At 46.4% G+C, this 12,500-nt stretch overlaps 1 protein-coding gene across 2 annotated transcripts in view; it reads right to left on the bottom strand.

Moving 5' to 3' along the window:
* The window catches only part of B4galnt2 (beta-1,4-N-acetyl-galactosaminyltransferase 2 (SID blood group)), a 31,059-nt gene extending 19,345 nt beyond the window's left edge, over positions 1-11,714 (bottom strand). For both annotated transcript variants that reach the window (XM_070028289.1, XM_070028291.1), the window contains exon 1: positions 11,558-11,714. In XM_070028289.1, the coding sequence (XP_069884390.1) occupies positions 11,558-11,571 (14 nt within the window). In that variant the 5' untranslated portion in view covers positions 11,572-11,714. The remainder of the gene's footprint in view (positions 1-11,557) is intronic.
* Between the last annotated feature and the right edge of the window lie 786 nt (positions 11,715-12,500).

Raw genomic sequence — 12,500 nt, 5'->3', positions numbered from 1 at the left:
AAAAAAAAAGAAAGAAATTCAGAGGCTGAGAAGGGGGCTTAGTGGTAGAGTGCTTGCCTCATATGCATGAAGCCCTGGGTTCCATTCCTCAGTACCACATACACAGAAAAAGCTGGAAGTGGTGCTGTGGCTCAGTGGTAGAGTGCGAGTCTTGAACAAAAGAAGCTCTGGGACAATGCCCAGGTCCTGAGTTCAAGCCCCAGAACTGGCAAAAGAAAAGAAAATAGGAAAAAGAAAGGAGAAAAAAAAAATTCAGCTGGGCACCAGTGGCTCATGCCTGTAATTCTAATTACTCAGGAGGCTGAAATATGAGGATCAGGATCGTGCTTCAAAGCCAGCCCTTGCCTGTGAGACTCTTATCTCCAGTTAATCAGCAAAAAACCAGAAGTGCAGCTGTAGCTCAAAATGGTACAGCACTAGCCTTGAGCAAAGCAAAAGCACCTCAGAGACAGCACCCAGGCCACGACTTTGAGCCCCACAATCATTTTTTTTTTTCAGTCATAGGGGCTGAACTCTGGGCCTGGGTGCTGTCCCTCAGCTCTTCAGCTCAAGGCTAGTGCCCTACCACTTGAGCCATGGTGCCACTTCCAGCTTTTTTCCCTTATGTGGTTCTGAGGAATCAAACCCAGGACCTCATGCATGCTAGGCAAGCACTCTACCACTGAGCCACCTTCCCAGACGCCCCCCACCCCCAACCAATTTTTGAATAAAGAAACAAATTCAAGTCAGGTACCAGTGGTTCACATCTGTAATCCTCACTACTCAGAAGACTGAGACCTGTAAGAATTTCTTTTTTCTTTTTTGGTGTGTGCATGTGTGTTCACGTGTGTTGGTCCTAGCACAATACTGGTGGCATGACCCTCCAGTGCCTGGCACAAATCTCACAAATTTTGCTACCCAAGCTGGCTTCAAATCTCCATCCTCAGATCTCAGCCTCCTAAGTAGTTAGAATTATAGGTGTGAGCCACCAGCACCTGGCAAAAGGTATTTATTTTAAAGGAATTTCTGAATATATATGCTAGTCTTTTTTCTTTCTTTCCTTCCTTCCTTCCTTCCTTCCTTTCCTTCTTTCCTTCCTTCCTTCCTTCTTTCTTTCTTTCTTTCTTCTTTCTTTCTTTCTTCTTTCTTTCTTTCTTTTTTTTGCCAGTCCTGGGGCTTGAACTCAGGACCTGAGCACTGTCCCTGAGCTTCTTTTGTTCAAGGCTAGCACTCTACCACTTGAGCCACAATGCCACTTCCAGCCTTTTCTGTGTGTGTGGTACTGAGGAATGGAACCTAGGGCTTCATGCATGTGAGGCAAACATTCTACTACTAAGCCACATTCCCAGCCTTCCATTTCCAGTTTTTGAGTGATTACTTGGAGATAATAATCTCACAGGAACTTTTCTGCTTGGGCTGGCTTCAAACCACTATCCTTAGAACTCAGCCTCCTGAGTAGTTAGGATTACAGGTGTGAGCCACCAGCACCCAGAATGTACTTTCTTACTTTCTGAACTTATTTTTTTTCCCCAGTACTGGGGTTTTGACTCACGGCTTCATGCTTGCTTGGTTATTACTGTACAAGTTGAGGCACACCTCTAGCTCAGCTTTTTGTGGGTTATTTTGGAAGTGGAGTTTTGGATCCTTTTTTCCTGGGCTGACTTTGAGCCATGTTAATCTCTCTCTTAGCCTCTTAAGTAAGCTATGGGTGTCAGTCATTGGTACCTAGCAAGTTCCTGGATTAACAATTCACCGAATCTGGCAGCATTTTGTAATGTAGTTATTAGCAGGAATTGTTGTGTGTTGGAGAATAGGAATAAATGTTCAGTTCTTATCAGATAATTCTAAATGTTCTACATTGTTACCACTGCCCTGCTTATGTACTTCAGTCTGGCTAAAATGATAATTTCATGAGTTTGTCATCCTAAGTTGGACTATAATGAAGAAATGGACAGGAAAGATTCACAATGCAATTTATAAAGCCAATGTCAAAATAAGGAAATGAAGCAGTCACCCATATCCTGTCAGTGCGGCATGTCCCTTTCAGGTCAGACGAGGCTGTGTCTACTGCACCAGGCAGACCTCACACTCCATGCACTCAGTTTGTCTTGGGACTGACAGAGACTGGAAGGAAGCTAGAGCCATAGCCGGAGGAGGCTGAGCTCACCACTTCCCTGCCCAGGGCAGCAAAGTTCATGTCAACCTAGCTCTAGGCTCAACAGAAACCAGTTAGCTGAGATTTTCCTTCTGTTTTGGAAAGTAGCTCATAGCTCTTTATTTCTGAATACTTTATCACACCTCTTTTTTTTTTTTTGGTATATGAAACAAGTCAGTCTGACAGCAAAGAAGCATAGACTTAGCTGTTTGTATATGCATTAAAACTTTCAAAAATATTTGCACAGTGAAAATGTCCTGAAATAAAAAATGATAATATTCAACTACTCTTCCTACGAAATATGCATGTGGAACTAGTGGTATACAATTCAGTGGTAGAGTAATTGCCTGGCATATGCAAGGCTTGAGGTTCGATCTCCAGTACTGGGAGAGGAGGAGGAGGAGGAGGAGGAGGAGGAGGAGGAGGAGGAGGAGGAGGAGGAGGAGGAGGAGGAGGAGGAGGAGGAGGAGGAGGAGGAGGAGGAGGAGGAGGAGAAAAAAAGAGGAAGAAGAGGAAGAAGAAGAAGAAGAAGGAGAGGAGGAGGAGGAAGAGGAGGAAGAAGAGGAAGAGGAAGAGGAGGAGGAGGAAGAAGAAGAAGAAGAAGAAGAAGAAGAAGAAGAAGAAGAAGAAGAAGAAGAAGAAGAAGAAGAAGAAGAAGAAGAAGAAGAAGAAGAGGAAGAGGAAGAGGAAGAGGAAGAGGAAGAAGGAGAGGAAGAAGGAGAGGAGGAAGGAGAGGAGGAAGGAGAGGAAGAAGAGGAAGAAGAAGAAGAAGAAGAAGAAGAAGAAGAAGAAGAAGAAGAAGAAGAAGAAGAAGAAGAAGAAGAAGAAGAAGAGGAGGAGGAGGAGGAGGAGGAGGAGGAAGAGGAAGAGGAAGAGGAAGAAGAGGAGGAGGAAGAAGGTGGCCATGAAATGTTTAAACCTCTTAATTAACTTATACGCAAAACATCAAGATACTAATCAATAAATGTGCAGAATATGAAGAAATGATTGATCCAAGAATAAACATAGATCACAGAAAATACTTGTTTTCTACCTGTCAGTTTGAAATAGTAAACTGGGTGCCAGTGGCTCACGTCTGTAATTCTAGCTACTCAGGAGGCTAAAATATAGAGGATAGGGCCAGGAAGGTGGCTCAGTGGGAGAGTGTTTGCCTCTAATGCATGAGACTCTGGGTTTGATTCCCCAGTACCACATAAGCAGAAAAGGCTGGAAGTGACGCTGTGACTCAAGTGTTAGAGTGTTAGCCTTGAGCTGAAGAGCTGAGGGACAGTGCCCAGGCCCATAGTTCAAGCCCCAACCAAAAAAAAAAAAAAAAAAAAAAAAAGATAAAGAGGATCAAGGTTCACAGCCAGCACAGCAGAAATCTGTGAAACTCTATCTCCAATTACCAACAAAAAGCTGGGCTGGTCTTGAGGAAAAAAGCTGGCCCTGAGTTCAAACTCCAATATCAGGAAAAAAAAAAAAAAACTGAGCTGGAATAGTGACTTAAGTGTTAGAACACAAGCTGGGTAAGCTTAAGGTCTTGAATTCAAACCCTGGTATGGGGGGGGGGGGTAGGGGGGGAGGAAGTAACTTTGAAGTAACATTTTATTTTATTTTTAAATTTTCTTGTCGGTCGTGGGGTTTGAACTCTGTGGCTGCGCAATGTCTCTCAGCACTTCAACTCAGGGCGAGTGCTTTCCCACTTGAGCCACAGCACCACTTCCAGTTTCTGGTGGTTTATTGGAAATAAGAGTCTCGATCCTCAGATCTCACTCTCCTGAGTAGCTAGGATTACACGTGTGAGCCACTGGCGCCCCACCTGAAGTAGCATTTTATGTGTATCAAAATAATAACCAAAAAGGTTTAGTGAAATGTTGGATAAAAATTTTATATATATATATATATATGTAATTATATATATATATAATTTTTATCCAACATATATATGTGTGTGTGTGTGTGTGTGTATATATATATATATATATATACTATTTTTGGATAATTTAGTCAAGATTTTTTTTTTTTTTTTTGGGTCCAGTCATGGGGCCTGAACTCTGGGCCTGGGCGCTGTCCCTCAGCTCTTCAGCTCAAGGCTAGCGCTCTACCACTTGAGCCACAGCGCCACTTCCGGCTTTTTTCTTTTTTTTTCTTTTTTTTTTTTCTTTTTGGTTGGTCGTGGGGCTTGAACTCTGGGCCTGGGCGCTGTCCCTCAGCTCCTCAGCTCAAGGCCAGTGCTCTACCACTTGAGCTACAGTGCCACTTCCGGTTTTCTGGTGGTTTATTGGAGATAGGAGTCTCACGGTCTCTCCTGCCCGGGCTGGCTTTGAACTGTGATCCTCAGATCTCAGCCTCCTGAGTAGCTAGGATTACAGGGGTGAGCCACCAGTGCCCGGCTTCCGGCTTTTTTCTTTTTGCTTATGTGATGCTGAGGAATGGAACTCAGGGCCTCAGGCATGCAAGGCAAGCGCTCTACCACTGAGCCACCTTTCCAGCCCTAGTCAAGAATTTTAAGTTGCAACTAGCAGAAACCATTCAAATTTTATACATAATAACTATGAACTTTTAATATAATTATATAATACTACTCATTGTTTTCACAATACTAGTCTCACGTATATCATTTTATTCAACTAAATTAAAATTGGTAATCATCCATCGTTACAGTGATGGCGGGGAATTTCAACTTACCTGTGGCTCCTCTAAGACCCTTAGAGGCAAAAAGACAATCTTGGCTTCCCATCGCCATAATGCTAGACAATGCAGGCCCACCTTCCCATATGTGCACGCACATGCGTGTTCTAGAGTAGACAGTGTCCCAAATGGTTTCCAAATATCTCTGCCTCCAGGTGTCCACACAATTGAGCAGCCTGTTCTTTCACTGTCTGTGGCTAGCTCATACATAACATTTTTTTTTCTGAGACAAGTTAATAAAAGACATTGAGTTTACTCTTGGTGGCATTCCTAGATGATTTACTCTGTGGCAGTGAATTGGCAGGTCATGAATTGAGACCCAGGTAAGCAGGACCCACAGCCTCCAGCTAACAGGACGTGGATCTTAGTCCCTAAATCAAACCTTCCATGGGTTATACTTCCTTTCATTAAAATGTAGTTTCTGGGCTAGCACATAGCTCAGTGGCAATGCACTTGCCTAACAAGTGCAACCCCTTAGGTTTGATCCCCCCCCCCCAAAAAAAGCCTGTAATCCTAACTACTCAGGGGACTGAGATCTGAAGATCATAGTTCAAAGCCAGCCCAGACAGGAAAGTCCATGAAACTCTTATCTCGAATACTCAGGGCCTCATACCTGCTAGGCTAGTGAAAGTCCATGAAACTCTTATCTCGAATACTCAGGGCCTCATACCTGCTAGGCTAGTATTTTACCACTGAGCCATGCCCCCAGCCCTTAAAATACACTTGTGTTCACTAAATCAGTAGTTTATGTTAACATCTAGGAAGCTTATGATTGCTATTTTATTATGGTGCAAAAGAGTGAACCCAGGGCCTTCCTCATGGAACATAAGCACTCAACCATTGCTATACAGCCAGCTCTGTTATTTTCAGAGCCCAATGATACAATCTCATTATGCACAAGACCCCAGGGTCCATTCCTAGCACCACAAAAAATACATTGCATAAACGTATAATTTGTTAGTTGACTCTGAACTAATTATTTCAGCTTACCATCCTTTCTTCCTCCATTCCTTCCTTCCTTCCTCAATTCCCTTCCCTTTTCTTTCCTTTCTTCTTTCCTCTCTCCTTCTTTCCCTCCCTTTCTTTCTTTCCTTTCTTTCTTTGTATAAGGCTCGAACCCATGGATTCATACATGTAAGGCAGACACTCTACCACTAAGCTAAGCAATATACCCTCATTTACTATTTTAATCCATACATAAAATATTTTACCCCATGAAACTCTTTAAGAAGTATGATTTTAAGCCAGATGCCTATGGCTCACACCTATAATCCTAGCTATTCAGGAGGCTGAGATCTGAGGATGACAGCTCAAAGCCTGCTTGGGTAGGAAAGTTTGTGAGATTCTTATCTCCATAAAAAAACTACCAAAAAGCTAAGGGTAGAGTTGTGGCTCAAGTGGTAGAGCACTAGCCTTGAGAAAAAGAAAATCAGGGGACTGGCAAGATGGCTCAGTGGTAAAGTGCTTGCCTTACATGCATGAGGTCCTGGGTTCGATTCCTCAACACCACATACACAGAAAAAGGCAGAAGTGACACTGTGATTCACTCAAGTGGGAGAGTGCTAGCCTTAAGCAAAAGAAGCTCAGGGGCAGTGTTCAGGCCCTGAATTCAAGCCCCAGGGGAAGGAGGAGGAAGAAGAAAGAAGAAGAAGAAGAAGAAGAAAGAAGAAGAAGAAGAAGAAGAAGAAGAAGATCGAGTACTTGGAACCAAGTAGGATAATCCAATATTTGTTCTAAATAAGGAAAAGAGCTGGACAGGTGGCTCATGCCTGCAATCCAAGCTATTCCAAGGCTGAGCTCTGAGGATTGTGGCTGGAAGTCAGCTCCAGCAAGAAAAATCCTTGAGACTTGTGTGTGTGTGTGTGTGTGTGTGTGTGTGTGTGTGTGTGTGTGTGTGTGTGTGTGTGTGTGTGTGTGTGTGTGTGTGTGTGTGTGTGTGTGTGTGTGTGTCAGTCCTGGAGCTTGAACTCAGGACCTGAGCTTTTTTGCTCAAGGAAGGCTAGTACTCTAGCTCTTTAAGTCCACAGTTCCACTTCCTGTTTTCTGGTGGTTAACTGGAGAGAAAAGTCTCATAGCTATTCCTGCCCAAGCTGCCTTTAAACCAAGATTCTCCTGAGTAGCTAGGATTACTAGTGTGAGACAAGGATGCCCGGCCTCTGACATTCTTATCTCCAATTAAGCTTCAAAAAGGAGGGAAGTAGAGCTATGGCTCAAATTGTACAGCCTTGGCCTTAACGGGGAGAAGGGGAATAGCTGGGAATGTGGCTCATTGGTAGAGTGCTTGCCTAGCATGCATGAAGCCCTGGGTTCAATTCCTCAGTACCACATATACAGCTGGAAGTGGCACTGTGACTCAAGTTGTAGAGTATTAGCCTTGAGCAAAAGAAGCTCAGGGATAGTGCCCAGGCTCAGAGTTTGAGCCCCAGGACTGGCAAATAATATTAACAATCAAAATAAAATGTTTAATACTTCAGGGGGCTGGGAACATGGCTTAGTGTTAGAGTACTTACCTGGAATGCAGGAAGCCCTGAATTCAACTCCTCAGTACCACATAAAGAGAAAAGGTCAAAAGTGGAGCTGTGGCTCAAGTGGTAGAGTGCTAACCTTGAGCAAAAGAAGCTCAGGGACAATGCTCAGGCCCTGAGTTCAAGCCCCAGGACTAACAAAAAAAGAAAAAAACAAAACAAAAAAACCTTAGGGTTAGCAGGGTGCCAGTGCCAGTGGCGTTCACCTAACCCTACCTACTCAGGAGGCTGAGATCTGAGGATCACAGTTTGAAGCCAGCAGGGACAGAAATTTCTAGTCCATGAAACTCTTTTTTTTTTTTTTGCCAGTCCAGGGGATTGAACTTAGTGTCTGGGTGCTGTTCCTGCGCCTTTTTATTCAAAGCTAGCACTCTACCACTTGAGCCACAGTTCTACTTCTGGCTTTTTGGTGGAGGGTTGGGCATTGGTAGCTCTTACCAGTAATTCTAGCTACTCAGGAGGCTGAGATCTGAGGATCATGGTTTGAAGCCAGTTTGGGCAGGAAAGTCCATGAGACTTTTATCTCCAACTAACCACCAAAAGGCAGAAGTGAGTCATGGCTCAAGTAGTAGTGTGCTATCTTTGAGCACCCAAAAACCTCAGGGACTGCAAGCAAGCCCTCAGTTCAAGCTCTAGGACCAGTGCATGCACATGTGTGTGTGTGTGTGTGTGTGTGTGTGTGTGTGTCCTTTTTGTTTGTTTGTTTGTGTGTGTGTGTGTGTCCTTTTTGTTTGTTTATTTCTGGTTGCTCATAGAGCATGAACTCAGAGCCTTGGTATGGACCCTGAGCTGTTTTTTTTTTTTTTTTTTGTCAGTCCTGGGGCTTGAACTCAAGGCCTTGGCACTGTCCCTGAGCTTTTGCTCAAGGCTAGCACTCTACCACTGGAGCCATAGCGCCACTTCCACTTTTTCTGTTTATGTGGTACTGGGGAATCAAACCCAGGGCTTCATGCATAGTAGGCAAACATTCTATACCACTAAGCCACATTTCCAGCTGGACCCTGAGCTCTTTTTTTTGCTGGTTGTGGGGCCTGAACTCTGGGTCTGGGCGCTGTTCCTCACCTCTTAAGCTCAAGGCTAGCACTCTACCACTTGAGACACAGCACACTTATGGATTTTTTTTCTGCTTATGTGGTGCTGAGAAATCGAACCCAGGGCCTCATGCATGCAAAGCAAGCATGCTACTACTGAGCCACCTTCCCAGCCCATGGACCCTGAGCTCTTTTGCTCAAGGCTAGTGCTGTATCACTTTGAGCCACAGCTCCACTTCAGGTTTTCTGGTGGTTAATTAGAGATAAGTCTCACAGACTTTCCTGCCTGGGCTGGCTTTGAACTGTGGTCCTCAGATCTCAGCCTCCTGAGTAGATAGGAGCTACAGGCATGAGCAACAAGCACCTGGCTCTGTGCTTTTTTTTTTTTTTTTTTTTTTTTGCCAGTTCCGGGGCTTGAACTCAGGTCCTGAGCACTGTCCCTGAGCTTCTTTTGCTCAAGGCTAGCACTCTACCACTTGAGCCACAGTGCTACTTCCAGCCTTTCTGTTTACATGGTACTGAGGAATCGAACCCAGGGCTTCATGCATTCTATGTAAGCATTCTATCAATAAGTCACATTCCCAGCCCCAAAACAATCTGTTTTATTATTATTTTTTTTTTTTGTCGGTCGTGGGGCTTGAACTCTGGGCCTGAGCGCTGTCCCTCAGCTCTTCAGCTCAAGGCGAGCACTCTACCACTTGAGCTACAGCGCCACTTCCGGTTTTCTGGTGGTTTATTGGAGATAGGAGTCTCACGGTCTCTCCTGCCCGGGCTGGCTTTGAACCGCGATCCTCAGATCTCAGCCTCCTGAGTAGCTAGGATTACAGGCGTGAGCCACCAGCGCCCGGCCTGTTTTATTTATTTTTGTGCATGTGGTACCAAGCAATTGGACCCAGGGCCTGATTAGCCATAAAACAGCAATCTTGGGGCTGGAAGGTGGCTCAGTGGTAGAGCACTTGCCTCGCATGCCTAGGGCCCTGGGTTCGATTCCTCAGCACCACATAAGCCAAAAGAAAAAAGCAGGAAGTGGTGCTGTGGCTCAAGTGGTAGAGCGCTAGCCTTGAACTTAAGAGCTGAGGCACAGCGCCCAGGCCCAGAGTTCAGGCCCCACGACCAGACCTCAAAAAAAAAAACAAAAAAAAAACAAAAAAAAAAAAAAACAGCAATCTTCAGCTAGGTGCTGGTGGCTAATGCACATAATCCTAGTTACTGTAACCCTATGTAATCCTAGCTGATATCTGAGGATCATAGGTCAAAGACTGCTCAGGATGGAAAGTCCATTAGATTTTTAGCTCTAATTCACCACCAGGAAACCAGAAGTGGTGCTATGGCTTAAAGGGGTACAGCACTAACATTGAGCAAAAGAGCTCAAGGATAGCACCCAGCTCCTGAATTCAAGCCCGACTGGCCCCCAACCCCCTCAAAAAAGAAACTGCAGGGCTGGGAAGGTGGCTCAGCAGTAGAGTGGTTGCCTTGCATGCTTGAGGCCCTGGGTTCGATTCCTCAGCTCTACATAAGCAGAAAAAGCCAGAAGTGGTGCTATGGTTCCAGTGGTAGAGAGCTAGCCTTGAGCTGAAGGGCTGAGGGACAGCGCCCAAGCCCAGAGTTCAGGCCCATGACCAACCAAAAAATAAATAAATAATTTATTTATTTTCAAAGTCTTGTTAAATTGCCAAGCTGCCCCTGACCTTCTACCAAATAGCTAGGATTACAGGTGTTTACCCACTATATCCAGCTGTTCCAGAGGGTTTTGGGGGGGTTTTGGGGGGGAGGGGGGTGTGGTCATTTTTTTTTTGTTTTGTGGGGAGTGTTTTGTTTTTTGTTTTTTGTTTTTTGTTTTTTGTTATGTTGGTTATGTTTTTTGGTTGTGGGGCTTGAGCTGTGGGCCTGGACACTGTCCTTGAACTCTTCAGCTCACAGTGAGCACTCTACCACTTGAGCCACAGTGCCACTTCCTATTTCCTATTTTCTGGTGGCTTATTGGAGATAAGAGTCTCACAGACTTTCCTGCCATTTTGTTTTTTTTTTTTTTTTTGAGTAGTTAATTGGAGATGAGTTTCATGGGAGACTTTTCTGCCCTGATTGGTTTCCAACAGTAATCCTCAGATCTCAGCCTCCAATCCAGAGTTTTAAAAGATGAGAGGAGAGAGAGAGAGAGAGAGAGAGAGAGAGAGAGAGAGAGAGAGAGAGAGAGAGAGAGAGAGAAATTGCTAGGTATGGATGGCTCATGCCTATAATCCTGCTACTTAGAGGAGACTGAGACCTGAGAATCTCAGAAGCCAACCACCTCAGTAAAGTCTGTGAGACTATTACCTCCAATTAACCACCAAAGAGCTCCAAGTGGAGCTGTGACTCAAGTGGTAGAGCAAGAGAAGCTTAGGGACAGTGTCCAGGCCCTAAGTTCAAGAGCCCCAGGATTCACAAAAAGAGGAAAAAGAAGAAGAAGGAGGAGGAGGAGAAGAGGAAGGGATGGAGGGAAGAAGGAAGGAAGGAAGGAGGGAGGGAAGGAAGGAAGGAAGGAAGGAAGGAAGGAAGGTCAGTAATATGTTTTTAATCCTTAAAGCTTATTTTATTTTTTGGTGCCAGTCCTGGGGTTTGAACTCAGGGCCTGGGCACTGTCCCTGAGCTTCTTTTGCTCCAGGCTAGCACTCTACCACCTGAGCCACAGCTCTACTTGAAGCTTTTCCGTTTATATGGTACTGAGGAATGGAACCCAGGGCTTCCTGTATGCTAGGCAAGCACTCTACCTACCACTCAGTCACCTTCCTAGCCCCTCTGAAAAGAAGGCAAAAATTAAACTTGCAATTTGGACTTTTGTTGTTGTTGTTGTTGTTGTTGATATTATGGTAACTCTTACAGGCAGGCTGGGGGAAGGGGATGTGGTGGGAGAAAGGGACCAGGGGAGGGAACCGAGAAGAGGGACCTAACTACCAAGCAGCTGGATGTGAAAAGCAAGTTTCCAAAATCCCCAGGCTGTGCGCGCTGGCTGCTTTTAGTGGCCCCCAAACCTGGCCGCTCCCCGCGCTCCAGTTTTTGTAACAGGGCGGGACGGGCAGGGGTGGGAGCGGGGGAAGGGGAGGGCGGTCATGGAGTCCCCACTCGGGTCACCAGCCGCCACTGGGGTCTGCCCGCGCACATCCTGCCCACAAGCGCCCACCCACTTGCTCTGCCCTGGGGACATCGGGAACACTCACTCGTTGGAAATCATCCCGAATCGCACGGCCCGCGATGGCCGGAGGCTCTAGGGGCCAGGCAGACCCCCCGCAGACCGCCCAGCGCCGGGGCCACACGGATAGGTTGTCCTCGAGTCCCGCAGGTGGAGGAAGCTGTCCGAGCTTGGGGCGACGCCCGCCTTTGTGTCCTCCCTCCACCACCCCCCCACCTCCCATCCCCGCCCAAGACCTGGGCCAGGCGGGCCCAGCATCTCGGGTCCAATGGATTTTGCGCACACGCGGCCCGTCAGTGCCCCGGGAACTCCCAGAAGGCGACTGGGTGACACCGAACCTGGAGTGTGGTACTTACTAGGTAAGTGGTGAGCTCAGACCCAAATGCTTTATTTACGTGGGGCCTTTATTTCACAGTCCCAAGTTTGAGTCCCACTTTTCAGATCAGAAAGCAAGGCGCAGGGATTCAGATTACCTGGGATTCAAATCAAATCTGGAGGATCGAGTGAGCGTTACTCCCCTCCTCCCCCTTGGATTCAGCTCAGAATCAAACCCGCTCTGTTGTCCCCAGGCTGGCATGGTTCCGCCGCCTGATTGCTTCCAGTGGACCACCCAGCCCCCAGTCTCCACGACTGGAGACCCGGTGGGTTCTGGATTCAGCTGATGGAATGAGAATGGGGCTGGGCAGAGAGCAAGGCCAGATCCATCTCCTTCCCACCAGGAAAAAAAAACAACAGCAGGACCACGCCTCTCCCCGCCCCAAACCCCAGCCCTTACCCCGCCGTCTGCCCCCGTCCAGCTCCAGGCAGCCGCTCTGTGAGGTTAACCTGGGCGCACACTGTGCCCGCTCCCTCAACTCCGGTGTTTCTCTCCTGAAGCACCTGCTCTCTCCTGACCCACCTGCTTCTCTGGCGCCGCTCTTTCCCTCACTTGGACCTCTATTTCCTGCTCAGGCTTTTTTCTCTACAGAGAA

The sequence above is a fragment of the Dipodomys merriami genome, unplaced genomic scaffold (assembly GCF_024711535.1).
Source record: "Dipodomys merriami isolate MVZ:Mamm:240054 unplaced genomic scaffold, mDipMer1.0.p SCAF_19, whole genome shotgun sequence".
Taxonomy (NCBI): domain Eukaryota; kingdom Metazoa; phylum Chordata; class Mammalia; order Rodentia; family Heteromyidae; genus Dipodomys; species Dipodomys merriami.
Note: the sequence above shows the minus strand (reverse complement) of the source record. Positions and strands in the feature narration are given on the sequence as shown.